The sequence below is a fragment of the Tauraco erythrolophus genome, chromosome 10 (genome assembly GCF_009769465.1).
Source record: "Tauraco erythrolophus isolate bTauEry1 chromosome 10, bTauEry1.pri, whole genome shotgun sequence".
Taxonomy (NCBI): domain Eukaryota; kingdom Metazoa; phylum Chordata; class Aves; order Musophagiformes; family Musophagidae; genus Tauraco; species Tauraco erythrolophus.
The window spans coordinates 6,094,058-6,121,558 of NC_141474.1; the positions used below are offsets into that span (position 1 = coordinate 6,094,058).

The 27,501-nt window shown below is 54.2% G+C and overlaps 1 protein-coding gene across 1 annotated transcript in view; it reads left to right on the forward strand.

The window, feature by feature from the left end:
- The window catches only part of CACNA1E (calcium voltage-gated channel subunit alpha1 E), a 107,672-nt gene that overhangs the window by 53,848 nt on the left and 26,323 nt on the right, over nt 1-27,501 (forward strand). Inside the window, 19 exon segments of the mRNA XM_086617853.1 lie at nt 8,389-8,504; nt 9,540-9,593; nt 9,938-10,072; nt 10,369-10,578; nt 11,924-12,036; nt 12,298-12,410; nt 12,535-12,666; nt 13,006-13,078; nt 13,487-13,604; nt 14,213-14,280; nt 15,550-15,647; nt 17,966-18,022; nt 19,664-20,248; nt 20,345-20,619; nt 21,207-21,366; nt 21,922-22,051; nt 22,285-22,344; nt 22,644-22,750; nt 26,523-26,534. Of these exon segments, the coding sequence (XP_086473979.1) occupies nt 8,389-8,504; nt 9,540-9,593; nt 9,938-10,072; nt 10,369-10,578; nt 11,924-12,036; nt 12,298-12,410; nt 12,535-12,666; nt 13,006-13,078; nt 13,487-13,604; nt 14,213-14,280; nt 15,550-15,647; nt 17,966-18,022; nt 19,664-20,248; nt 20,345-20,619; nt 21,207-21,366; nt 21,922-22,051; nt 22,285-22,344; nt 22,644-22,750; nt 26,523-26,534 (2,616 nt within the window).

Below are 27,501 nucleotides of genomic sequence, written 5' to 3' on the forward strand. Positions count from 1 at the left end.
ATGTTAAGTCTTTTCTCCCTTTAAGTCTTTTCTGCCCCCCACCCCCAGCTCTTGCACTAAGCCTTTGAAAGAAACGACTAATGTTATAATTAAAGGATCAATTTGGCAAGATTTCTTTGTCTCAAGATCTTCTTTCTTTCAGGTTGGGTTAGCACTGCGTTCCCAGTCTCCGGAGAGTTTTCTTCAGCTCCTTCAGGAGCCTTCTGTACCCTCTCTGAAATCTTTTCACTTCACTTAATTTGAATTTTTTTCCCATCCAATTTTGAGGCATAACAGACGAGGAATAAAATTAAGTTTTATAGCAATTAATAATAAGGGCATTGAAAGAACAAGTGTACATTTTCAATGGAGACAGAGTTTTTTTTCTGGTCGGCTCTACACAGAATCTGGGCTCCGTGCGTTCGAGCTGGATCCCAGCTGAAAACACTGGGAAGAGGATTAGTGTCTTGGAGATAGGTGATCTGTGGAGAGGAAAGCAGGGAGACATGTCGCCATTACACAGGAAGGCTTGTGGGGAGATTGTGAGGGACAGCAAGATGCCAACAAACATGCCCGAGAATTATTGCATCAGAAGCATGAGAGCTTGGAAGCATCGTTGAGTTTGTTTTTTTCTTTAATGGTTGTAGCATCTCGGAGAGTGGCTCGGATGAAATGTGAAATGGCTGCGCCCGTTGAGTGTTTGGGGATTCGCCAGCTGGAGCTGCTTTTGAATGGAGGTGGGGGTGTTATGAGGAGGGTGGGCTGTGGTGCCTCCTGCCAGGTCCCCCAGCACCATCATGGGATGCACATTGGCTGGGCCACGTTTGGTGAGAAACAGCCACGCTTGTCACTTTGTTCTGGGGAAGCTCTTGTGTCACGGCTGTGGTATTTGAACGTGAGTGAAGCAAAGGAGCCTTTGAGATCTTCATCTATATTCAACAGCCAGGTGGACATCCATATTCAACGAGCACCTCTCTGCCTTGCTCTGCCGTACCACCTTTCTGTGGAGGGCCTCTCAGCCCTTTGCAAACACGCTGCCTGACAAGGACACGTGTGTCTGGCATGCCATATCCCCCCGGGTTACTGGGAATAAGGACTCCTCTTGCAGACAGCTGGGCAGGATTAAATAAATGGAATAAATTCCCCAGCAAAGAGATAACTCATTGACTTTGTCCTTGATTTCTCTTTGCAAATGATTTCCCAGCCGTGTCTTGACTGCTTCAAATTTGCTCTTGTTCATGTCTTCTTGTAGATCTGACCTGTTGACTGCCCATTGTCTGCAGACTGTGGGTGCAAAGGCTCCATTTTGATCCTGTCGACAAAGCCCTCAGCAGATAGTTCTTGCTTACAGATTGCTTTTAGAGTTGTTTGTTCCAGACCATTGTAATTCACATCCTCCTGGTTCATGATGGCAATCGTGTGGCTGTGGCTGCAGCTCTTTGACTTGGTGGATGAATTTGGAGATGCCCAGTTCCTCCATGACCAACTCCATCCTTGCAAGGGGGTGGCTGGGCACCGCCGTTGGGTGAAGTAGACCGGATGCCACAAATGAATCATGTAGTGTTATCAGTTCTTTGTGCCTCGTAGGCGGCTGTTTGTTTGTTTTGCAGCGGCGGAGCGGCATATCTAGCAGTTGCATTGTGGGTTTCACACTTGATGGTTGGTTCTGAATTCATTGTATTTGTGTGTCGAAGGAGTCGATTAGAGTGCTTGGAAGTTCCTGGGAAGTTAACGTGATCAAATGTTGAAAATTGGTGATTTTTTTTTTTTTTTTGCCATGGTGTAACTCACCGGCAGTCCTGGCCGTGCACCTTTCATCTGCAGATCGTTGTCACTTGCAAAGGAGAACTATAAAACCGTTCTCCGCTTACAGAGGATAAAAACTGGAGCATAGGAGGGAAGGGGAGGAGTGACATTTCCCTAGCGCTGCATGAGCCAGTGGGAGTGATTGCGAACAAAGCCCGGGGCTCTTGAAGCAGCAAAGCTGCACTGCTCATACCAGCCCTGCTTGATAAGAGTGAAATAAAATCCAGAGCTTCTATCTCTGCTTCTTGCTGCTGGGGCGACCAGACTGTCTGTCACCTCTCTGTAGCTTTCTTGCAGCATGGGTTGGCCATGCTATGTCGCCTTTGGTGCGACACCATGACCAGTGGACTTCTCTGAGCAACGGGGATGGCAACGTGAAACCCAGCGTCGTTACCGTTGGAAAAATGTTGGAATTGAGCCGCTGCAACTGGAATGTTGGTGACTCCCTTCTCCTGGTAGTATTTGTCCTCTTTGTCATTTATTTTTCTTTAGTTCAAAATGACAAGCTCTCCAAACTGTTGGCTGCTCTGAGCCCAGCCCAAGTGTTGTGGAAAGCCTGTCTCCTTTTTTTTTTTTTTTTTTTTTTTTTTTAAGTTCACAGCAGGGTTGAGCTGAACATAAAGCAAGCATCCACACGTGCGTTTCTCACTTGGATCACAGAGTACCTCTCATTCTTGGAGAGCATGCATGAAGTGTGTTCCCCATCAGCAGATGCAAAGACTGAGTTCTGTTGTGTTTCTCACTGCTCTGAGTCATTTCAGTATCTCCATCACTGCTCTGGCTCTCCATCAAATACCAGTTACCTGAAATCTTGAAATTCATCTTCAAAGCTTCCCAAAGCCTGGGCCCAAGAGATGCCATAACACAGCTGGACAGCGATGACCCTGTCCCTGCTGCTTTGAGACCTACGTGGAGGCATGATGTCCCGTATCTCTTTGAGGGACCAGCTTATAAAAGGAGCTTTTTAGTGCTGAAAGTCTTGACTTTGCTTCTGGGGGCTCCTCATCTGAAGCACCTCTGTCCTCTCCTGGCTTGTGGAGACAGTTTCCTATTTGGGCTGCCTTCTCCTTCTGTCTTCATGTTGTCATTGCCTTTCCCTTCTGCCTCTATTTTTGTTCACTTCTCCTCTTAGCATGGGGTGTCAACGCAAACTAGCACGAGGAGGTCTTTCCGAATTGTTCATGCCGCTTGGGATCAATCCTGTCTAGTACAACCCCCTTTAGGATCTGGTAGAAGTGGCAGACGTCAGCAAGTACCTATAAGAAAATCTGATTCACATCACAAGCTTTCTCCAAGGTGGAAGAGAACCATCAGCATCTGCCCCTTCTTAAATGGGACAGTGACGTAATGGGTAATCTCAGGGCTGGTATCTCCCAGATCCAACAGCTTGTCAGCTTCTCGCTCCCCAGCTCGCGTGTCTGCCGGCGCTCTATAAATGTGCTCTCTTTAGCACCATCAGCTGTACGCTCCGCTTCTCGCTGCAGCTTTGTCACAACGCGGTGAACACGTAACTCTCGCCGCAGTACATGGCGTGGTCAAAAGTGAATGGCCACCGCTACAAGGGAATATAAGAAGTAGAATGTTTCTGGGGTTTTTTTGGTTTTTTTACTCTATCTTTTCACCAGTTAGTGCTTCATGGGAAGACTTTCTTGAGACAGTCCAGCTTTGTTAAGGAATTATAGAATAGTTTGTGTTGGAAGGGACCTTTAAATGTCGTCCAGTCCGAGCCTGGTGCAATGAGCAGGGACATCTTAAACTCGATCAGGTTACCCAGAGCCCTGTACAACCTGACCTTGAATCTTCTCTGACTTCTTCCGTCGATTCGAGTGAACTTAAATCAAGCAATTACCCTTGTCCAAAAACCTTGGTGCCTTCTTCAAAGCAGACCTCTGAAGCACATCTTCACCCTGCAGAGGCTTTTTTTGACACCCTGCTCTAGCCTTTGTTGTCGGTTCAGTGCGACAATCCCGGTCTGCAACACCGGTTCTGCTGTGCCTGTTTGCCACCGTCTGTTGAAGTTGAAACACCAGGTTACAGACTGCACAGTTAGTTCAACACTCGTACTTTAGTTCCTTTACACCTCTTGGGTAAATACCATCTGATCCCCCTGGTTTGCAACTGTCTCCTCTGTGTTTTCCATACCGTCTGTTGTCAGATCTGTCCCGTAACCTTCTCTGACACCCTCCTGGAGTCAAAGACGGTTTTTCCTCAAATTATGGTGCTCAAACCTGAAGTGGAGCCATGAGCTGAGACCTCGTGAGTGCTGAGGAGAGCAGCAGTATTGCCTGATGTCTTACAGATGGTGTTCCTTGTTATACATCCCATTATATATGTTTTTTTCACAGCAACACACTACTGCTGCCTCATCCTCAGCGTGCAATCCAGTATTTCTTCTCTTTCCACCCCATCCTTTCTGCTGCCTCATATCATTCCTCCCTATAAGGGTGGTGAGGCACTGGGACAGGTTGCCCAGAGAAGTTGTGGATGCTCCATCCTTGGAAGTGTTCAAAGCCAGGTTGGATGAGGCTTTGAGCAACCTGATCTAGTGGAAGGTGTCCGTGCCTGTGGCAAGGGGGTTGGAACTAGATGATCTTTAAGGTCCCTTCCAACCCAAAACATTCTATGATTCTGTGATTTTAAGACACGTTTGGTAACTGGTTTGTTGGAGGCGTCTTTAATGGTGGCAAAAGGCAACAAATTGATGAGTTTGAAGATTGTTGGCTTGTGGTTTCAAAGCATAGAAGCCACAATATTGATGTGACCAGTGCAATATACCTACTTTGGACTCAAAGAAGCTCCAAAAAGGAGAAAAGTGGGTTGCAGTATCTGTGATATCTTTTTTTCTTAACTGGTTTTCAGTTGTTGATCTTCTTGCTTTTGGATTTTTGGTTGGTTTTTTTTTTTTTCTTTTCTTTTCTTTCTTTTTTCCTGTTTGCTGTTTGGGTTTTTTGGTTTGTTTTTTTTTTTTTTTTTCTCAAAAAAGGGGGCTCATTTTCAAGCTGGATGCTTCCATGTGGCTTCTTCTCCCATTAAAACCAGACCTGGAACCTGGACTCTCCACTCCTTTAAGCAGAGTGCAATGGTATAGTGAAAGCATCACTGCCCTGGTGCAAACAAGGGTGCGGGGGCCCAGGAAGGAAGGTGACCGAGTGTGATGGTGTCCCTCGAAGTCTCCTTCCAGGAGCAGAGAAGCTCTCAGGCCACATGAGGGGAATGCCAAGGCTGTAGCAGAGAATTTGCAGGCTGAGGAGGAGCAAACCATCTGTGCTCCCGTCATCCCGGCAGGCTGGTCACGGCGTGTGGATGGATGGTGCCCTCGCGTGCGGGAGGACAGATGGCACAGTGCTCCCCAGCTCCCACCGCGACCTTCAGTGCTTGCCTCCATCACTCGCCATGTGCCTTTGGCTTTACGAGGCCGAACGGGGAAAGGCTGCAGCTATGCAGGGTGGGCACAAGTGGAGCTTGGCTGTGGCAGGTGGATGTTTTCATGCTGGAGGCATCAGGATTTGGGGTCAGGAGACCCAAGTAGGCAACAGATGTGTTGCTGATTGGAACCATTCTTTCTGCTGGGATCTTCTGCACCCTCTCACAGGGACCCCATCAGGCAGCACGGTCTTGGGATCTTCACAAGGCAGAATGAGGCCATCCCTGGCGATGTAACCCAACCACATCGAGGAGCAGAGCCCTTCGATGGGAGGCAGGCGCCCAACTCTCTCGGTGATGCCATGCCGCCCTGCCTGCAACTTGGAGCCTTCCCAAGCGGCTGTCAGTCACCGTTGCTGGCCCTGTTCTCACTCACACACAGTATTATCTCTACCCGCTGCTGCAAATTGGCTCTGAGCAATCCTTGATCTGTCAGCATCGCCTACCCACTCTCAGATGTCACCAGCCCCCGCTGCTGCCCTGCTCGGGAACGTGTCTCTCTGAAATGTAATAATTCATTAAGTTGAGCTTAACTTTCTTTTTTTTCCCTCCCCTTTCTGCCACTCTTTCCTCCTTCTAATGGACAAAAGCAATTAAGCTCCATTAGGGATCAAGCGTGTGGGAAGTGTCTCCCTCGGAGACGCTGCAGCAGCCGTGCGGACCTTGTCCCTGGATGCAAGTGGCACCAGCTTCTTGCAAATTAGGGCTCCACGAGCAAGCGTTTGGGTGGAGGGAAACGGTGCTCGGTGAGGGGGGGTGCTGGAAAAGATGTTCCCGCTCCCTTCTCTGGGAAAAGTTGATTTGATGCTCAGCTGGTCCTTTTGGCTGGGTTTCATCGTGGACACATGATGATGGCTTCTCTCACCGTGCAGCAAAATGAGACACCGACCTCAGCAGAGGAGGAGCTGGAAGACAGAGGGATGGGCAAGCTGGAAGTGGTGGAGAGGGACCAGATTCCCAGCTGGTGTAAAGCAAGGGAAGCTTTTCAGGTGCTCCTGGTAGCAGAATATACCTGCTGGGTCATGCTGGCAAAACTTCTGCCAAGGGACTGGCTGGCATGGCGTTACGGCCCATGGGACAGAGGTTTGGTGCACGGGAGGACCTGTGGACCAAACTAGAGGAGAGAGGCAACGTCCCTCCTGACTCTGGCTGCAAACAGCATCTTCTCATTTCTGGGCATCCTGATTTGCCAACAAGCAAAGGCTGGTGGGGGATGGTGGCACAGCCAAAATGGTCCTGCCTTTCCTCAAGCCTGGGCAAGGAGGGGTTCTTGCATGACCCATCCAAAACTGTGAGTGCATTTCACTGTTGGCTGTGGAGGTCCTTCCCTCTCCCCCATCTCCTCCTGCCCTCCTTCCCTCTGTTTAGGCTGCTTTTCTCTTCCTTGCCTTTTGTTCTCTTCCTCCTTCCCTGCCCTAGGAGGAAAGTCTCATTTCAGTCTGAAAGGCAGCGGTGGAGGGGCAGAGTCATTTGGTGCTTAATGCCAGAGCGGCAGGAAACTTCACCTTCCTGGGGTGGAATTAAAAATGCTTGAATTGTCTGGGGATCTTAAACAAGAGACGCAGGGAACATTCAGGGCTTTTCACACAAACACGCGCACACACACACATGCAAAAGCCCACACAGCATTAAGGGTGTAATAGCTCAGCTGGGGTAATGCACTTGAACCCTCCCTGCAGCAGACGGACCAATTCTTCCAGTTCTTTTGAATATATATTTTTTTTTTTTTTTTGAGGCTGGAGATTGCTGCTAGTCTCGGGGGAGAGAGATGTTTGTCTTGCACAGAGAACGGTGCCATTTGTTTTTCGCAATTGCTCTTCCCTCGGAGCAGCCTGGCCCCGGGAGCGGGCTGAGGGCATGGGCTGGGTTCTGCGGTGCAACCAGGGCTCTGTGGCCACCGAGGCTCGGAGATGGCCCAGGAGCTGCAGCCACCAGGTTGCATCCCCCTGAGGTTGTTGTAAGGAAGGAAAGGTGTGCTGGGGGCACGTCTGGTGGGACGGATGTTCCTTCTGAGTGAATGTGGTCCTCAACAGAGGTATAACATGTCAATTGAGATGCCCCAGGTATGTGGTGGGTGCAGGACCTCCTAGAAGCAGGTCCAGCCGTGTTGTCTCACATCTAACCCACGATGTGGGTGGGAGGTTGTCTACGTTGCTGCCTGTTTCCTGTGTTTCCTGCCAAGTATTTCCCTTCCTCTGTGTGTGGGTGATGGCCTTTGCATGCGTGCCTAGGGCTTTGGGTGCTTCTTCACGCAGGGTAGGGGAAAACCTGTGCCCTCAGGAGGGCAACCTGTATGGGCCTTCTGCGTGTGGCCACGAGCGTGTGTGTGCCAGGAAGCAGAGCATGTTACCAGTGCGGTCTTGTGCTTCAACCGCATGTGAGGTGGTGTGTATAGCCCCGTCTGCATATGGGTGGCTTTGTACAGCTCTGGGCTGGGCCACGGGTGAAATCATATGTCTTATGTACAGAGATGTGTGTTTGTGATTGTGCCTGGGAGTGCACGTGAGCATGTGGGTGCTGGTACGTCTGTACCCCACGGGTCTTAGAGGCTGCCTGGGCACGGCATCAGCTCTCGGCGTTTGCCGTGCCCTCGCTCTAGACAGTGCCACTCTGTTGTCCTGCTCTGGACTGGTCATGGTGCCTGGACAGTTCACCTGAGATACTGAAGTCCAGAAAAGGACAACAGGGTTGTACCAAGTCCTGGAAAAACCCTCCAAGGAGAGGCTGGAAAGAGAAAGGATTCAGAAGGAAGAGGTGGTGAAAGCAGGGGGACAGGACCTCCCCTCCTCCATCCCCTTGCTGCGTCCCCACGTTGCCCAGTTTTTATTCCCCGAAGGGGCAGAGAGGATCTGAGCTGGTTCTGGAGTTGGGTGGCACTGGGAGCGTCCTCTCTGAACGGCAGCAGCACCTCCCAGCCGGGGCATGCAAGGCTGAGTGACCGCGCAGGGTCTTTGCTCATGTGGGTCTGTGCCTCTCCTCCTGCAAAGAAACTTCTCCTCCTCTCTGATGGTTCACCCATCCCCTGGCCGTGCTTCGGCTGGAGATGGCTGAGCATCTCCCCAACATGCTCCACCAGCCCTTGGCTCACGCTCCCCCTCAGCCCCTGCCTCTCCTCCTGGCCCGGTGGTGTCCCCAGGCACCCCACTGCCCCTCTCACTGCCCCCCTCTACCTTCCCCCAGGGAGTTTGCCAAAGAGCGCGAGCGGGTGGAGAACCGCCGAGCCTTCATGAAGCTGCGGCGCCAGCAGCAGATCGAGCGGGAGCTCAACGGCTACCGGGCCTGGATAGACAAAGCAGGTAAAGGCTGGTGGGCTCAGGAGTGTGGTGGGCATCACGGGCTGCTGGTCATGCAGAGTGGTGGGGATGGGGAGGGATCCCTGGGCATCATGCAGTGCAATCTCAAAGTTGTCCAGAGTTGGCCAGGCGCTCACGTGGTGGCATTGGGTGCATGGGTGAGCTTGGCCCCCAGACGCTCCAGCAGCTCTCCAGCCAGGCTGAGGGCAAGGACATCACCAACAGCTGATGAAACCTGGTGTTCTGTGGCATGAAACTGTCGTATTTTGAACATGAGGCATATTACATCTCCAGGGGATGCTGTGAGCATCATGGCTGTGGGCCTTGCTCTGTGATGGTTTCTTTTCTCTTGATGTTTGCTGGAGTCTCCTGCAGTGGTGGGCAGGAGGAAAGTAGAGCAGTGAACTGTGACAGTGGTTTTCCAGCTAAACCTGCTCCTGGAGCATTCTGGAGGGGATACACTCACTGGTTCCCAGCTTATGGCTCCCACCTGGACCTGGGTGAGGGGCTGGGGATGGTGGAGGTTTCCAGGCTTCCTGCTGGCACCCAGCCGGGTGTGACAGCCTGTGGGTGCTGGTCCCCAAGCTGCCACAGTCCCTGTCCTTGCTTGCCCCTCATGGGGATCAGCTCAGTGCATTCGGCACTGGGAAGGGAAGATGTACACTTTCATCTAGTGTTCAGACTTGAAAAAAGATGGGTAACTTGAAACAAGGCTTGAGCCCCAGAGCTCAGCTTTGGTCCTGGGTTGGGATGTTGAGCCCCAGACCTGTCTACAATGTTCAGCTTCTTTAATGGGTTTAATTACAGTGGAGGAAGAAAGGTTGATTAGAAGTAACTTTTCATTCTGATGCAATGTGAAGTCACTGCCACTTACCACCCTGGAGAATTTGCTTTTGGACACTTAACAAATACTTGGCAAGGGTTTCCAACCTAAAGCAACCACCTCCAGGCTGGGCAAAGTGCTTAGGTACAAGGCAGCGAGGTCTGATGTGCTCAGCCTGTCTTGTCTCCTGATGCTGAACTGTGTGTTTTGCGTAGAGGAAGTCATGCTGGCTGAAGAGAACAAAAACTCTGGGACCTCAGCCTTAGAAGGTAAGACAAGCAATGCCCTGCCCAAAACTCTGCCTGCCCTTCCTTCCGCCTGCCTGCAGCTGGAGGTTGAAACCCTCGAGCTGTGATGGGAGGTCTGGGGATGTGTCAGTGGGGTCTGCAGCCCAAGAGGGGTGTGGGGAGGTGGATTGACAGCATAACCCCCAAGATTTTGAAGGCCAGGAGATGTCTGGTCCTACACAGGGTTAGCTCTGGGCTAGGGTCACCTAGGTATCTCCATCCTGTTACCAGACCTGAGCTAGCCAAGTACTGATGGTACTTGAGGTCCAATGATCAGGCTACTGGCAGAGGTGGGCCACCAACACCCATTCCTCTCCCCTTCCCAGTGCTCAGACGAGCCACCATCAAAAGGAACCGGACAGATGCCATGAACCGTGACTCGAGCGATGAGCACTGCGTCGATATCTCCTCTGTGGGTGAGCGGAGACTGGCGCAGAGAAGACCTCTTCATCCAACCTTGGGTTAGTACAGTTTGGAGCTTTCCTCCCCAAAACCACTTTATTGAGTTGCGAGAATTGCACCCGTCATGCGGAAATTGTCACAGAGCAGCCATATCTGCTGGTTTGGCAGCAAAGGGGGCCAACCGCCCGCTGCCCTCTGTACCATTTGAAAACTGTGTGGTTAAGTCATCTCCCATGAGAGCAGTGTCTGTGAGCTGTCTGTCTTGTCTCAGGTTGCAGGGAAGGCTGGGTCACCCAATGCCTTCACTCTCCTTGGCTGGAGCACCCAACTCCTTCTCCCCCCTCTTTTCCCTTAGGTAACCCCTTGAGTCACTCTGGGCTCAAAGGTGCCAGGGTGGATGGTGCCTCCTACTTACGGCACAAGGAGCGACTCCTGCGCATCTCTGTTCGCCACATGGTGAAATCCCAGGTCTTCTACTGGATCGTCTTGAGTCTGGTGGCTCTCAACACTGCCTGCGTGGCCATCGTCCATCACAACCAGCCAGCCTGGCTCACACACTTCCTTTGTGAGTCCCTGGGCTTTGTGTGGGTGTGAAAGCACTGAGTGGGCAGGCAAAACCTCCTGCAACCTTCTTATCTCCAATGGACAGAGGTTGCAGCACACCCTCACTTGTTGCCTCAGAGCACATGGGGATGAATTCCACCAGAGTCACGCTGGTGTGGAGATGGGTGGGGAATGACCTGAGCTACGTTCATGGTTGATAAGAAAGGACTGTGTCCAGCCATTTAATTCAGCTTTGCCCTTGGCCCTGTGGCCACTGATGGCTGTCTTGGCCCTGTGGGCAAATGTGGAGGAGTTTTACTGGCCTCGTGGCTTTCAGGTCCAATGTGTTTGTCAAGAGGGAGAAAGAGATTGCAGGTCTCAGTTGGGTTTTTCCTAAAATTGTGAACAGTGGTGATGGAAAGCTTGCTGGAGATCTGTCCTTGAATGTCCACAAACAATAGCTGGAAAGGCGTGAGTTTGCAAAGATGGTGCTGGGCAACAATCATGGGAGAACTCCCTGGTTAGTTTTGGTGGAGAGCACGCATGGAGACCCCAGGCTTGAAACCAGTTACTGGAGCATCCCCCAGTCCACTGTGGGCCATGGTACAAGGTCAGGTCTCAGAGGTGGTACACCCATGTACGTTCTAGCGTGGTGCTAAATGCAGAGCAGCGTGGACAACCCCGTGGCAGCTGTGTGTTACTCCTGAGCTGCTGCGGTAGGGACAGTGCTGCTTTCTCAGCCAGGTTATTCTTACTCACCTTGAAAACGTCCCTGTCAAGGACCAGGCCTGCCCAAACCTGCATTAGCGCGCTCAGGCACGCCAGCATCCCAGCATGCCACAGTGTGGTACAGCAGCTGGTCGCGGTGAGAAGCATCTTTTGGACAAGGTAGAAGAGCCTCTTGCCTGCTAACGTTCATGAAATAGCTGGAGAAGCTTTTCACTGGTTCTTGGCTGTTTGGCTTGGTTGCCCTGGCCAAGTTCCAGCTGTGCAATGATTGAAATCCAGGTTGCTAATGTTCCCCTACAGCGTCGTATGGTTAATGTCTTTGCAAACGCCCCAGCCACCATTGTGTAATGCTGAAGAGCTGCTCTGCTCCATGCCGGCCATCTATAGTCTTCTGAAATCCCTGGTGCACCTACCTTGAAACATTAACCTGTGGGGTTGATGCTCTGCTATATACAATTTAGCTCCTCACAGACAAGCTTCCCTCATCCCAAATCCTGAGAGCTTGGGAAAGCAGCGTGGTCCTCGGCTTGTCCCGTCTCTGTGGTGGGTGGTAGCCCATAGATTACTGGTGGGTGCATGCATGATGCTCCACACAGCTCGGTGCCCTCAGGGTAACGCGTTTGTGTTTTCTCTTTCAGACTATGCAGAGTTCCTGTTTCTTGGACTCTTCCTCCTGGAGATGTCTTTAAAGATGTACGGGATGGGGCCACGCCTTTACTTCCATTCTTCCTTCAACTGCTTCGACTGTGGGGTAAGTGGCCCCAGAGATGATGTGGGTGTGGGGGGAGATGCCTGGCAGGTGTCTGTGGTGCAAGGCACCAAGGGGGAGAAGAACGGGATGGCCCTTGCAATGGGCAGGGGAGCCCTTTCTGATGGGACAGCCTGCCCGTGCCAGACCGAGACACCAGCTCTTGGGCAGGGTGGTGGGTGCGTCGTCTTCAGGGACGTGAAGATTTCCTGCAACAGCCCATCCTGAGCCTGTTTTTGACTCATGGCTGTGTCTGCTTCTCAGGTCACGGTGGGAAGCATCTTCGAAGTGGTCTGGGCTATCTTCAGACCAGGAACCTCTTTTGGGATCAGTGTCCTACGCGCCCTTCGTCTCCTGCGAATATTTAAAATAACCAAGTACGTACTGACCATCTGTGCCTGTCACCCTTCATCTTGGATGGTGGCTGCAGCCCAGATCCAGTTGCTCCTGCTCTCTTGTCAGCACCACTGAGGGTGCTCCAGCACTGCCTCTGTTTTCTAGGTACTGGGCATCCCTGAGGAATTTGGTGGTCTCGCTGATGAGCTCCATGAAGTCTATTATCAGCCTGCTCTTCCTTCTCTTCCTCTTCATTGTTGTCTTTGCCCTGCTGGGAATGCAGCTGTTTGGAGGGAGGTAGGTTGTTTCAAGTCTCGGGAAAAGGAATTTCTTAGTGTCAAAGCCGAATGATGACACTCTCTTCGGTGCCTAGGAAGACTGTAGCCTTGCTCCTCAGCCTGCTGCTAACAGTGGTACCTCTCCCATACAGAAGTCCCTACTCAGGCAGGTGTCTCTGGGTTGTGTGGGTCCTCCTGACCAGGACAGCTTTTAGGTTCTGGCACCAAATGCTCAGGAGACCTTCCTTAGAGTGGGGAAAGGTCCTCCTAAGCACAAGAGAGTTGACAGCACAGCAATCAGGGATTTGGATGACCTTGGTGCTCCAGGTCATTTATGTCCTCCCGGTTCCACTTCCAGGTTTAACTTCATTGATGGGACACCATCGGCCAACTTCGACACCTTCCCCGCAGCCATCATGACTGTGTTCCAGGTAGGAGTTGGGCTGCAAGGGGACGCAACCAAAGGGACTTGGGACCACCTTCTCACTCTCTCCTGGCTGGAAGGGGCTCTTTAAACAAACAAACAAAAAAATCCCTTCCATCCGCTGTTAGGTTGTAACTTCCTTCCTCCCTCTCCTGCTATGTAACAAAGTGGATGGTGAGAGATGGAAACTCTTCCACCTCTGTTAGGCGAGATGGAAAAGTTTCAAAACCCTTCTGAGGAGACCTAAACCCTTAGCAGTGTCCAACATTCAACATCCTCTCTAACCTGTGGAGCTGGGTTATTCACTGCACAGGGTCTCTGTACTCAGCTCTTGTGCGTTGGTGGGGTAGATGGAGGGGGCAGTCCCGGTGACAAGAAGGTGCGGATGATGGAGCTGCTGGCTTCCTTCCTGCAGATCCTGACGGGTGAGGACTGGAACGAGGTGATGTACAATGGCATCCGCTCCCAGGGAGGCGTTCGCTCAGGCATGTGGTCCTCCATCTATTTCATCGTCCTCACCTTGTTTGGAAACTGTATCCACCTGGCTGCTATGCTCTTAGTGGAGACAACCCCATCTCATCTCCCTCTCTGGAGGCACTCCCCCCTTCTCACCCACTGCTGCTTCTTCCCCTTCCAATTGAGGGAGTCTTGTCACGCATGCGACAGCCCTGGGTATCCCAAACACAGAGAAGGAGCTATCTGGAGGTGCATTGAGGGCTGTATATCATAGAATGATTTGGGTTGGAAGGGACCTCAAAGATCGTCTAGTTCCAATCCCCCTTCTGTGGACAGGGACACCTTCCACTACACCAGGTTGCTCAAAGCCTCATCCAACCTGGCCTTGAACACCTCCAGGGAAGGCGCATCCACAGCTTCTCTGGGCAACCTGTTCCAGTACCTCACCACCCTCAATGTAAAAAATTTCTTCCTTATATCTAACCTAAATCTGCCCTCTTTCAGTTTAAAGCCATCACACCTTGTCCTATCGCTACACACCCTTGTCAAATATATGGGATGAGTGAGGAGTTTGTCCCTTTGCTTCTCACTGAGCTGGTGAGGAGCCATCAGGACCATCCTTGTTTGGTGGCTGCAGACACCCATGTCCTTAACACATGGCTTGTGCATCCTTAGCTGCTCGCAGATACTCTGCTGAACGTGTTCTTGGCTATTGCGGTGGACAATCTGGCCAATGCTCAGGAGCTCACCAAGGTACGTTCTTGTTGCTCCTCTTTTTTCTCTTACTGGTGTGAAGATAGTAAAGGACAGGGCCAGCAGGAAAGGCACTGGGAGCACCTCCTGTGACTGTCCTCGCTCCAGAACCTGGGCCACCTTGTCTCATAGCTCAGACTGCCTTGAAAAAGAGGTTAGGTCAAACCGGAAACAGGGGCTTTTCCCCCAGGAGGGTACGCAAGGTGCTCCCCTGAAACACAAACCCGTATTGCTGCACAAAGCCAGTTAGACTTTGGTTCAGGAAAGTGCTTAAACCTGCTGGTCTCATGTCTCTCCAGGAACACTCACACTTCCCATCAAGTGTGGCTTAAATGTTTCTCCACTTCAGTTCCCCAGTATAGTTTGCCTCCAGTCAGCCTGAGATAACCCTCATCTATCTGATGGGCTCTGATGTGGGGATGGTTATTTGCCCGAGTGCTCTGGAGATGTGGAGTGGGAAGGGCTTTCCAGTGGTGTCAAAATTTATTCCCCACCTGCCCACAGGGCAGCAAACACGATTTAAGACGATGCTTGAGAAGGTTATTTGGCTTAGCCGGTTTTAAGACCATGCTGGGAAATATTTGGGGAGTGCTAAAATCTTGGGGCACCATCTGGGTAAGGGTGAGCAGGCAAGAGCTGTGAGGGTCGCTGCTGCTCTTTGGGGAGGACCAGCCACGCCTGGTCCCTGTCCCCCTGCAGCAGGTGTGGGTGGCACTTCCAGGGGCTGCCAGCTGCTGCCGGGGTGAGGGGAGTGGGAGAGCCCCGTGGTGTACCAGCAGCCTCAATTAAGGGAGTGCTGAGTTTTGGAAAAGGCTGAATGCACTCTAATGACTTCTAATGACATTTTCTTTGCTCCGGAGACCCAACCGTACTCATTAAAGCGACAGGATCTCCGCCAGGGTCATTCGTGGATGCCTTGCCTCCCACTCCATCACGGTGGGGGGGATGCCTGTCTCACCCCTGTGGCTGTGAAGAAGGGAGGGCTGAGCTGGTCTGTGCATCCAGGGCTGTTCTGGTGTGCACAGTCCGGCTCTTGCCACTGATTTAAATACTTAAATACTTCCCTTCGGTAAGATCTGGTGTAGTAGTAAAGTTGCATCCCTGTAATAAAATAAATGCTGGCTCTGGGAACACAGGTGCCTGCTCCCCTTTTCTCTCACACACTTTGGCATCTAAGGTAGCCCCGTCCATCCCTCGCTGCCTCTCATGGCTGCAGCTTCCCTGGAAACCCCAACATCCCACTAAACAGCTCCGTTTTTTCCTCTGCAGGATGAGCAGGAGGAAGAAGAGGCCTTTAACCAGAAGCACGCTCTTCAGAAAGCCAAAGAAGTCAGCCCCATGTCTGCCCCAAACATGCCTGCTATCGAGTGAGTGACCCCCCCACCGCTCCCCTGGTGTCCCCTCAAGCCCCCTCGGGCTTCTTGGCAGGGTGGGGAGCTGGCGCGGAGCCTGACACAGCTATTTATGGGGCTGCTGCAGGAGAAATGGGTCCCCGCACAGAGTGAGACCCTCACCTTCTCCCGGTGTCTTCCTGAGGACGGATGGAGATCTAGCAGTGTGCGCCCCACGAGCGGCAGTGCCTTTGGAGAGGTGTTGTAGCAGGGACCAAGTCACCCCGCGGGACCTGGGGCTGCTCACCCCTGTCCCAGGCAGCAGCCTCAGTGCTTGGCCATGGCAGAAATCCTCTAAAAAAAGCTTTCTGCCCCAAATGTACAGCTCAAACACTCAGGGCTGCTGCTAGAGGGGAGGAAGGAGGCTGGGGAGGAAGAAGGTATCTCAACTTTTCCTCGAGGAGGGGTGATATTCGTTCCTGGGGAGCGTTTCATCATGGCAGAGCTGCAGGAGAGCAGCCAGGGCTGGGGGGGAAGGGAGCGGCGGTGCCACGATTCTGCCCCGGGCTCCTTCCCCCACAAATGAGGTTAGGAGAGATGGAGCAGGTTTGCGAAACCACGTTGGATTGTACAGAAATATGATTTGGGCAAGAAAAAAAAGCCCCAAACCACATAAAGCCTGGGCATGGTGTTAAGGAGCCTTGTCTCTGCATTTCAGCAGAAGAAAATTCTGTTTTTTCCTTTCTAGACGCCTTTTTTCCCTTTATTTTGCAGTGTCATATGGTCTAAATCACATAAAACTTTCGAAGTCAACATTGGAACGAGGTGTTTTGATTTGTTTCCCAAAACAGTACATTTCAGTGCAGCTGAAAGGCTTTTTTTTCTTCTTTTTTTTTCCCTTTTTTTTATAGAATCCCTTCCCAGGGAATTTTAGGTTTCGTTATGCTTTGAAATCCAGCCAAGCTCCTGCACGGCAGAATCTCTTACAGATTTGCCAAGAGAAACCGCTGTCTTCAGGCGAGCTCCGATCCAGGGAAGGGGGTTCAGAAGCAGCGTCGGGAGCGACCCCAGCTCCCTGGCTTGGCAGCAGTGGGATGTGGTGGTCCCCATCCTCCATGCGTCACCCGCAGTTTTAGGGGCAGCAGGAGCTGGGGGTGTTTGTAAGCCCTGCCTGGGCTCCCAGTAGCAGCAGATATTGCCCCGCTTTGGGGGTGACAGGGGGTTTGTTAAATAAATCTGTGCCTGGCTGGGTGCTGGGAGAGATGGCAGAGTCTGTGTGCCGTGACTGTCTCTGGCTGCTGATGAGAATGTGTTGGATAAAGCGAGGGAATAGAGGGATTTAGGCTGCAGAACAGGCTGGACGGATAGGAGTGAGGAAGAGAAGGAGCTGGACTATATTAGGGCTCTAAAGGATTTGTCCACGCTGCCCATCCCTGCTAGAGTTTTCCAGCTATTGTCAGATGTAGCTGGTTAGGAAAAATAGATCTCGTTAACCTTTGTTGTTCTAGTGGCCTTGAAATGGGAGATGTTGATATTTGCTGATCTTTTTTCCATCTCCTCCCCCTCATCGGGATGGATAGTGTCAGGGGCAGGGAAGAGGGGATTACGCCAGGGCAGGGGGTGACCATCTCCAGCGTCAGGTCTGCCGTGCCTTTGATGGTGCCAGCAGCTGGGGAGGGACCACAAGGACGAGCCAGAGCAGAGCTGATGCCGAAGGGCTGTCGGAAACTCGGGAGCGGTGAAGCCGAGCCGGCGTCTTGTGTTCGGGGTGCGCGCAGACACAGATGGCTTCATTTCTACGTGGGTACCCGGCGCAGGCAGGTTTGCTACACGCGTTCCTGCCTGCGGAGAGGGTCCGGTTGCGCTCGGCGATGAGCTCTCTCCCACGTGGCCAGGTTGGCGTGGGCGGCTGCGGTGCCGATCGGAGCATTGTATTCGTACACGGGCGCCGTCGGTGCAGATGGCTCGGGGCTGTTGGACGAGTAGGCGGCCAGATGGACGCATGCGGATGCTGTCACGCGTCGGTGCCCGAAGGCGCTGCCTTGGATGTGTTCGGAGGCTCAGCCGCTCGCTGGGGGGACAGTGACGATGGGTCCTTGCCGGCGGGTCCTGTGTGGTTCGTTCTCCACCTTATAATTGTGACATTGGGCTGTTCCTGCACGTGAAGGATAAAGCCTTGAATCAGGGCAGCATCAACCCATGGCAATGGATGACTCTGAGGCAAAGAGATGGCTTGGGGGGACAACGCAGAGAGGTGTCCCCCCACCCTGCCAGTGGACACCTCTCCACGTTGCCCCTCTGAGGCAAAGGAAGGGTGAAGGGGGGATTGACCCCATTTGTTTTTTCCTCCCCAGAAGAGACAGGCGGAGGAGACACCACATGTCGATGTGGGAGCCGCGCAGCAGCCACCTGTATGTGGGGGTTGTGTGTCATTTGTGTGTCGTCCGCACACGCGTGTGCTCGCGGGTGTTTCCGTTTGCCTCGGTGTGTTGGGAAGTGCACGTCTGTCTTCACCAGGGTGTTCGTATGTGTGTTTGTCGTAGAACGAGTCGTAGGATGGTTTGGGTTGGGAGAGAACTTCAAGATGACCTTGTTCCAACCCCCCTGCCCCAGGTCGCTCAAAGCTTCATCCAACCTGGCCTTGACTACTTCCAGGGATGGGGCAGCCACAGCTTCTCTGGGCAACCTGGTCCAGTGCCTCACCACCCTCATTGTAAACAATTTCTTTCTTAGATCTAATCGAAATCCCCCCTCTTTCAGTTTAAAGCCATCACCCCTTGTCCTATCACTATATGCCCTTGTAAAAAGCCCCTCTCCAGCTTTCTTGTAGCCCTTTTAGGTACTGGAAGGCTGCTAGAAGGTCTCCCCAGAGCCTCTTTTCTCCAGGCTGAACAACCCCAACTCTCTCAGCCTGTCCTCATAGGAGAGGTGTTTCATTCTTTTGATCGTTTTTGTGGCCCTCTATATCTGCTCCAACAGCTCCAATGTCTTTCCTGCACTGTGGACCCCAGAGCTGAATGCAGCACTGCAGGTGGGGTCTCACCAGAGCAGAACAGAGGGGCAGAATCCCCTTCCTCGACCTGCTGGCCACGCTGCTTTGGATGCAGCCCAGGACACAGTTGGCTTTCTGGGCTGCCAGCGCACATTGCCAGTTCATGTTGAGCTTCTCCTCAACCAGTACCCCCAAGTCCTTCTCCTCTGTGCTGCTCTCAATCCATTCTCCACCCAGCCTGTACTTGTTCTTGGGATAAGCACACGATGGCACTGCAAAGATTTCATGGCACAGCACAGCCCTCCCTAGAGCACACCTGCAAGAAGGTAGAGGAGCCCAGTACAGCTCCTTTCCTTGGGACAGACTTCCAACCCGGGATGTGCCAGGCCAGGTACTGTCCCAGCTGAGTGTAGCTGAGCAGAGGGAAGGAGGGGACCTCCCGCACTGGTGACATCCTCCCTCTTGGATAGCCACCTGTCACTGAGAAAGGCAGGTCTTGTACCTGGCGTCTTTTCCCCTCTCACTCACTGTCCCCATCCCATCCAGACTACCACCCTTGCCGGCAAGCTGGCTCTCATGCCACAGTCCCCTGCACCTTCGTTTGCATCATTAAGGCGGTGTTGCTCTGAAAAGGAGCCCAGCTCTGAGGAGCTAGCAAAGCAAGGAGGGGACATTGCCCTTATTTAAAGAGGTGGCCCTGTGCAAGGGGATGGTGGCCGCTGCCTGGCTAGGTTGGGGCAGGCTGGGGTGCTGGCTGCTCCCAGCAAGCTGGCTGTGATGCCCGAAAGCTTCAGGGAAGCTGTGAGGCTGCTGGGGCTGGTCCTCCATCAGCCTGACATCTCCGGAGGGCCAGAAGTACCATTTCAGCCCCGTTTTCACCCCCTGCCAGCACCAGAGGGATGCCGGAAGGCGGGGGGCAAGGCAGGAGCTCAGCCCGTAGTCCTGGGGACAGCATTTCCTTCTCCCTGGGATTCCCAAATTCAATCCCACCCCTCCCGGAGAAGCACCAGCAGCGGGGTGGGTGTCCGGGATGCCGACCCCTCGCTGTCCCCCATTGCAGGCGGGAGCGGCGACGGCGGCACCACATGTCGGTGTGGGAGCAGCGGACCAGCCAGCTGCGCCGGCACATGCAGATGTCCAGCCAGGAGGGCATCAACAAAGACGAGCCGCCCCTCATCAACCCCCACGCCAGCATCTTCCGCAGGAAGAAACCGGGGGATGGCGTCGCCCTGGAGAAATGTGCCGAGGATCAGAGCGGCAAGGGCGAGCGGCCGTCAGCCGAGGGACCTGAGCAGCCGGCCCCGGGGGCCAACCCCGGTGGCGCTGAGGACAGGAGGAGTCCGTCGCCCCGGGCCAAGCGAGACAAGGAGTCGTGGCACCAGAAATCGTGCCATGGGAACTGTGAGCCAGGCGAGCAGGATGGGGCAGGAGGTGGCACGGAGGACAGGGCACGGATGAGGCAGAGCCAGCGGCGCAGCCGGCACCGCAGAGCCCGAATTGAGGGGAAAGAGCCGGCTGGCACCCTGGGGAGCCGCTCAGCCAGCCAGGAGACGGGTCTGGAGGAGGCCAGCCCTGCGGAGGGAACACAGGACGGGGACCAGTGTGGAGATGTGGCCACAGCAGAGGCGAGCGGGGAGCCGGTCAGGTTGGTACCCAGGGAGGGCATCTCGCAGTTCCCACAGCTCCTTGTCCTTTCCCTTCATCTCCTCACACCTTTTTTCATCCCACCTCCTTCCCGCAGGACAAACGGGATTCCCAGCGGTGATGCTGAGCTGGTTGGGACCGCTGAGGAGGGGAGCACCCCGCAAGCAGCGCCCGAGCCCCCCCGGGGCAAGACGGGCAGCCTGACAGAGCAGGACTGCAGCAGCCTGGACACCAGTGAGCAAGCGCTGCTGGAAGGCAGCCGCACTGTCAGCCGGAGCGAGCCTGACCTCTCCTCCATCACCCCCAACACGGAGAAGGCCACGGAGAGCACCGCCATCATGATCGATGTCCACGACTCCGCTGTGGTACAGAGTGAGGACCCGTCTCTCTTTCCTGAGCCCCTTCTCCTGGCCCGCGGGGACCCTGGGGCGGGACGGAGAGCCGCTTGCACGGCTTTTCCTATCCGCATCCATCGAGCAGGGGGTGCTTTCCTTGCCGTTCCTTGCAGCACCTCCCTTCAGCACCCCAGTTTCGCAGGGGAGCCCGAATGCAGCCCCAATGTGCCACCATCCCCTGGGAAGGTTCTCCCTTTCCCACTTCCTTCCCACCCATGCCATCACCTGGTTTCTCCTTCCCCCTTCCTCCCTACCCGGGTAAAAGACTCGCATCCCCAGTTTTTCCTACCACATCTGCAGCCTCCACTGCCGCTCCAAGCCCTAAGCAGCATCCTTGGGGTCAAGGTGAGCCGCGCAAACTGTGTCATTCATTAAACAGCGCTGTGAAAGCTGCCCTTACTAAAACCCCGTTTGTCTGCTTCACCTCATGCTTTTTCTTCCCTTCTGGTTCCTCTTCCTGTAAAAAGCAGAAACTGGGTTGGGGAGGATTGTGTCGGGGAGACAGGGACACCCCAGGGTGCTGTTGGGGTGTAAGGCCAGGCAAAGGCTCTCGCTTTCCTGCAGTTAGCAACAAGACAGACGGCGAAGCCAGCCCCTTGAAAGAGGCAGAGACCAAAGAGGATGAGGAGGAGATGGAGAAGAAGAAACGGAAGAAGGAGAAAAGCGAGACGGGCAAAGCAATGGTGCCGCACAGCTCCATGTTCATCTTCAGCACCACCAACCCGTGAGATGGTTTTTGGACCATAGGAGCCCAGGGCTGGGGAGGGCTGAAGGGGAAGGACCCTGAGACATCACTGAAAACAGAGGATCCCCTTGGGAAGCGGGTGAACATCTCCCAGACAGCCTGGGTCACCAGCCATGGTGGTCCCCAAGCCCTGGCAGCGCCATCCGCCGATGTGCCAACCCCGCTCGGGGTTTTCTCTCTTGCCAGCTGATGGCCAAGCGGTGATTTTATTCAATGCTTGTTGCACACCTCTGCAATTTTCTGCTCCCCTGTAGCTCTTATGTAGCTCCAGCAGCCTGGAAGAATAAGCACTCCAATTTCCCAGGGACTCTCCCTGGCTGGCTGCAGGGTGCCCAGGGCACCGGGGCAGCCCAGAAAAGGGGTCAGCACACCCAAACCACCCTCAGGCTCCCTCATTTTGCTTCTCAGGCTTTACTGCCCATCTTTCCGTGTGGGAAGCCAGTGACGTGGGGTGGGTGGATTTGGGACCGTGGGCCGTGCCTGGGGACACCCAGGGGCTGGCAGGTGGGGTGGACACGGGCCGTGTCCCTGCAGGGTGCGGAGGGCCTGTCACTACATCGTCAACCTGCGCTACTTTGAGATGTGCATCCTCCTGGTGATCGCCGCCAGCAGCATCGCCCTGGCGGCTGAGGATCCCGTCCTCACCAACTCCGACCGCAACAAAGTGAGTGCAGACCCTCTCTGCTCCCCGCAGCCCCTGGGCAAGCTCCTGCAGGATTTTAGCTTCCGTGGTGGGGCATGTGTTTGGGACATGGATCAGGGCACCCTGGGAACAGACTGGGTCTGGGGCAAGCGAGCCAATCCCCTGTCTGCACCTGAGCCAGGCGAGCCCTGGTGCGGGGTGGTAGTGCGGTCTGGGTGGGCACCGGTGAGCCCCTTCGTGCCCTCTCTCTGCAGGTCCTGAGGTATTTCGACTATGTCTTCACCGGTGTCTTCACCTTCGAGATGGTCATCAAGGTAAGAGCCCTCGCGGGCTGGGGCCCGCAGCGTCCTTGCAGCGGGTGGGAAATAGCTCAGGTTTTTAGTTCTGGTCCTAAATTTGGATGCCGGAGACTATAAAGCCTGGTTCTTAGCGCTGGGATTTGAGGGTGCTCCCAAAATACAATGCTCCTTGATGTATACCTGGGACACAGGGACAGGTCTGCTGCTCCCTGTGATGTCCCTGTCCCCAGCACGTCCCACCTGCGGCTGCTTCCACTTGATGGCCGAGCTCCTCATTCCTTGCCTATTTTTCTCACCGATTTTCTCCCTGGCAGATGATCGATCAGGGCTTGATCCTGCAGGACGGCTCCTACTTCCGAGACCTCTGGAACATCCTGGATTTCATCGTGGTGGTGGGAGCACTGGTGGCTTTTGCCTTGGCGTAAGTGGCCGTCGTGCTTGTCAGCTCTTTGTCTTCTCTTAGCCGGGGTGGGAGGAGGATACAACTGTGTGTTACGGCTACTAGACCTTGATTTTTATTATTTTTTCTTATTTCTCTGCACTGTTCTGCTCTGCTTCTGGGCTGGCTTGTGGCAACAGTGCGCAGCTGCTCCAGAGATGTATTTCTCCTTGTTTGTCCAATGCTGGTGAGCAAGCAGGCAGGGGGCAAGGTGAGGCAAGCTGGAGGTGCTAGGAAGAGGTTGGTGGTGAAAATGGACTTGAAAGAGGACAGAAAGTGCTGTTAGAGGGGGGGGAAAAAAGACCTAAGGGTGGCAGAGCTAAAGTTTTACACCTGCCACGCATCCCAGGGCTCACAGAGACAGCAAAAGCGGCAGCCTGCCGGACAGAGCTGCCCTCGGAGCATGTTGGGGCTGGAAATGGTACCCCCGGCCAGTCGCTCTTCATCTGCTCTGAGGGCAAGTGTTGCCCTGGAGCCCCACAGCAATGGGGGCGCAGCCGGTGGGGTTTGTGCCCGCACCCTCTGCAGTCTGTCCCTGCTGAACATCGCCTTGCCCTTGGGCTCTGCTACCGAGCCTGTGGCGCCCGCGGGTGCCCCTCCGCAGGTGGGTGCGGGGTGGCTCGACATCTGCAGTGCCCGTGCTATGGCGGGGAGAAGTGTCCAGGGATGAGTTTTGTACTGCTCTGCCCTCCTCCGTGCTGCCGACCAGGGCAGGTGGTGCAGTGGGAGCTTGAGGAGGAGGGATGAGCAGGTGCCACCGTGACACTGGCCCCTCACTCTCACCCACTTGCACCCTCCCTGGCTTGTTCCTTTTGCCTTCCTCACCCTCCTCACCCCCTTCCTTGCCTGGTGCTTTCATCCACTGCTCTCTCCTTGGGAGAAGCTCGGCACAGGGATGAACCAGCAGATGAGGGTGGTGAGGCACTGGCACAGGTTGCCCAGAGGAGTTGTGGCTGCCCCATCCCTGGAAGTGTTCAAGGCCAGGTTGGATGAGGCTTTGAACAGCCTGGTCTAGTGGAAGGTGTCCCTGCCCATGGCAGGGGGGTCGGAACTAGATGATCTTAAAGGTCCCTTCCAGCCCAAACCATTCTATGATTCTGTGACTGGGGCAGGACCATTGGCTGAGCACATTGCTCTGAGCCTCAGGGAGGCCACTCAGGCCACTACAAAGATAGATTGAGCATCTCTGGGGTCTGGCTGTTTCCCCTCCTGCCAGGGCAGCCCCTCAGAGCATGCCTGTGGCGGGGCTCAAGGGTATCAGCAATCTGAGGATGTGCTGGGTGGTTTGAGGGATTTTAGGAGGACAAGAGAGCCTTTTCCTTCCAAGGCATCTTTCATCAAGACTTTGATGGCTGAAGGAGAGTAGGTTGATGGCTCAGCCTGCTCCCAGGTAGACAGGTGTCCTCAATGCCACTAACAGTAGCATAATCGGTGTTTAGTGTCCCCTTGCCTCCACCCCACAAAGGTGGCATGGTTCCTGGGGTGGCCCCTGGAGCTGGCATGGTCCCCATGTGCCACTACCAAGTACATGGGAAAGCTACTGTGCCCCTTCCAACCCCGCTTACCACTTGCCTGCCTCCACCCAGCCTCCTGAGGTCCCTTTGGGCACAGGGCAGCTGAATTCTTGAGGGCAAGCATCTTCATCGGCTGCAGCACCGAACTCCCTCCCACGTAGAGGGCCTTTGCATTTCCCCGTATGTTTGCAGCAATCATCTGTGTCACCTGCCCACTCTTGTAGCTGTAGCTGGATAGATATCGAGTTGCTTGTGCCATGGACGAGGGCTCTTTGTAGTGTAAGCCTTCAGGATTGTTCCTCTCCCCCATGTCCCCTGGTGACTCTTGCCAGAGGAGATGACCTCATGGCTTCGGGAATGATGGGAACAAAGGAACCGCAGCAATTTCTGATGGGTTTATACATTATAAAGCATTTATAAGAACACCTGCCTCTCTCCTTGGCAGCCTGTCACCACTGCGGCCCCAGGAGCTACAGGATGTTCTCCAGCTATACATGTCCCAACCCGCCATCCGCCCTCCCTCCATCCTGATCTCGAGAGGAAAACTCTGACAGCCGTGTCTGAATCCCTCTCCTTTTCTTCTCCCTCCACAAGCTCTTTGTTTCGGGGCTGGGAGGGACATGTCCTCCCTCTCCCCTTCCTCACCTCCACGGTGCTGGGTGGGCAAAGCGATGCCCACAGAGCAACTGCAGCATTTACGTGACTGAGAGCGACTGGTGACTGGGTCCAGCTCCTCCCAGTAGAAGAAGTGCTGGGACACGCCATGCGGTTTGGGTTTTCAGGCCCTTTTGCCCCCTCTTTGTGGTTTGGTTTTCCGGTGGGGGGCCCGGGTAGCCGTGGGCAGCGCAGGAGGTCTCTGAGCTGGTCCAGCAGTGCCACCATCATCTGCTGTGCCCCATCAAAGTCACCAATGAGCGAGTGTCCACCCGTAAAGCTGTGTGTCTTCATGTGCTATTGTGACTTGTCGGCTGCCCCCTCCAAGCCCATCCTGAGCAAGAGGTCGTCTTGGCTCCTCCGTAGCTCTCCGCATGGAAAGCGAATACGTCAATCTGAATGCAGCCTAAATAAAAAGCCTGATATAAACCCATAAATCTCCAAAGAGTTCAAATTAAATTAGCTGAAATAACCCGAACCGTAACTAAAGACCCTGCTCACTTTCGCCACCCGCGGCAGCCTGCGAGGAGGCTTTGCGCAGAGGAGCGGCTCCGGCTCGCGGCGTGGTGGAGCCGCCGAGGGGCAGTGATGCTGGTGGGCTCACAGCAGCGGGAAAGGCTGAGTGGTGCAAAGCATGGTGGAAGGGTTGAGTGATCAGTTCATAGCCCTCGTTGTCTCACCTGGTGAGCATGGGCAGGAGTTTCTCCAGCTGGAGGTACCCAGCAGAGGTGCCTCTTTCTTTGCCGAGCGGCATCGCCTTGTGCTCATCGGCACCAGGGTCTGGAAGCAAGAGGGACCCCAACATGCTGCGGAATAACTTGGTGTGAGGCTGGTCAGGTCAGAGGTCTGATGTCCCATCACAGACACGCTGCGGAGTTCAGCTATCGCCTTTTCAATGCACCTTCCACCTGTTTCGCTAACGTGCAGCCATGGGATTATTTTTATGGGTTTTAAGGAATGTTTTACTGTGCAGGCTTTGCCCACGGTGCTGAGTGCTCTGCGTGCACGGGGCAGGGACTCAAGCAGGGACGGAGGTGTGGTTACAACTAGGGACCTTGTAGACCACCTTGGCTTGCCTGAACGAGTGTCCTGCTGGGTTGCAGGAGATCCTGTGGGGCAGCTGAGGCTCTTAATTGGTGGATTTCTTGGAGAGGATTTAGCAGAGTTAGGCTGTTTGGATGAGAACTCTGGTGGCCTTGCAGGTAGGTTCCATTGGAGGCATCTGCCTTTGGCCAAGGAGGACTACGCGCCTGCCTGCTGTTGCCCACCGTCCTGCTCTCCACGGGTTCCTCTTTCAGCAGAGGTTTCACTACGTGCTCCCTCCCAAAATCTGCAGTTGGGAGGGCAGGGGCTTCCAGCTCACTGGATGAGTCCCTCCCTGGAGATAAGCTCCGTCCCGCAGGACACAACGTGGTCTACTCATTGTGCCTTTCAACCTAGGCATGGGATAGCAGAGAGCTGCCTGAGAGACTGCAGTCATCCCCGTGCAGCTCCCCCACCGCTTTTCTTACCTTCTTCCTCTCTTCTCTCTTTCTCCCTCTCTCTGTTGGTGCTGTGTGGTGCTGCTTGGGCTGGATCGCCGACAGGAATGCTCTGGGGTAACTATGCCGTGCGGGTTGCTGCGGGGTGCCGCCCTGGGGAGTGGGGGGTGACAGGCACAAGCAAGAGTCCGTCTGTCTGACGCCTGTGCTGATCCTTAGTTGTGTTCCCAGGGACCCGAGTACGTTGCCCTGTACGTGCACTGGTATTGCCCTGGGATGCGTTAAAGGGGATATGCACCAGGAAAGCGCAGGCGGGGTTTCTTTGCAAGCAATGCAATCCCTGGAAGTGTTCAAGGCCAGGTGGAATGAGTCTTTGAGCAATCTGGTGTAGTGGAGGGTGTCCCTGCCCGTGGCAGGGGGTCGGAACTAGATGATCTTGAAGGTCCCTTCCAATCCAAACCGTTCTATGAGTCCCTTGCCTTCAAAGGAGGGTGCTTTCATCATGGATCTCAGTGTCTGTCCCTGAGACGGTGTGAAGCACACCCAGGGGAGCAGGACATGGGGAAAGCGGTATCTGCCACAGAGCTGAAGGCTCTGCCCTGGCAGGGGCTTTTCCTGCACTCAAACACCGCAGGGATTTCAGCCTTGACGTCCTCCAAGGGCATGGGAGGTGGTTCATGCCAAGCTCAGGGGGCCAGGGAGAGCTCAGCCTTGGCTGTAGACACAGAAAGGCCAAGCTTTCCTCCTTGTGTCATCCAGACCTATATCCATATTCCAAGCAGGATCTAGGAGGAGGTTTCTTGAGGCTTGAAGAGGTCCCTCCTCGGCAAATGCAAACCATTGCAGTTGAGTTGCTCTTGATTGGCATCTTGCACCAGCTGAGCGCTGCCTTGGGATCCTCACCCCAGCCCCTTACCCAGGCCCTGATACTGAGCAAAGCAGGAGACAGGATGTGCAAATTGAGTCCTGGGGCTGTTGGTACAGTTGCTTCCCGTGTGTTTGTGGGACTGTGCTTCCAGATAGGACTATTAATTAGTGGCTTTGTTTACATCCCTTAATGATTAAGTCCATTATTGTGCTCCCT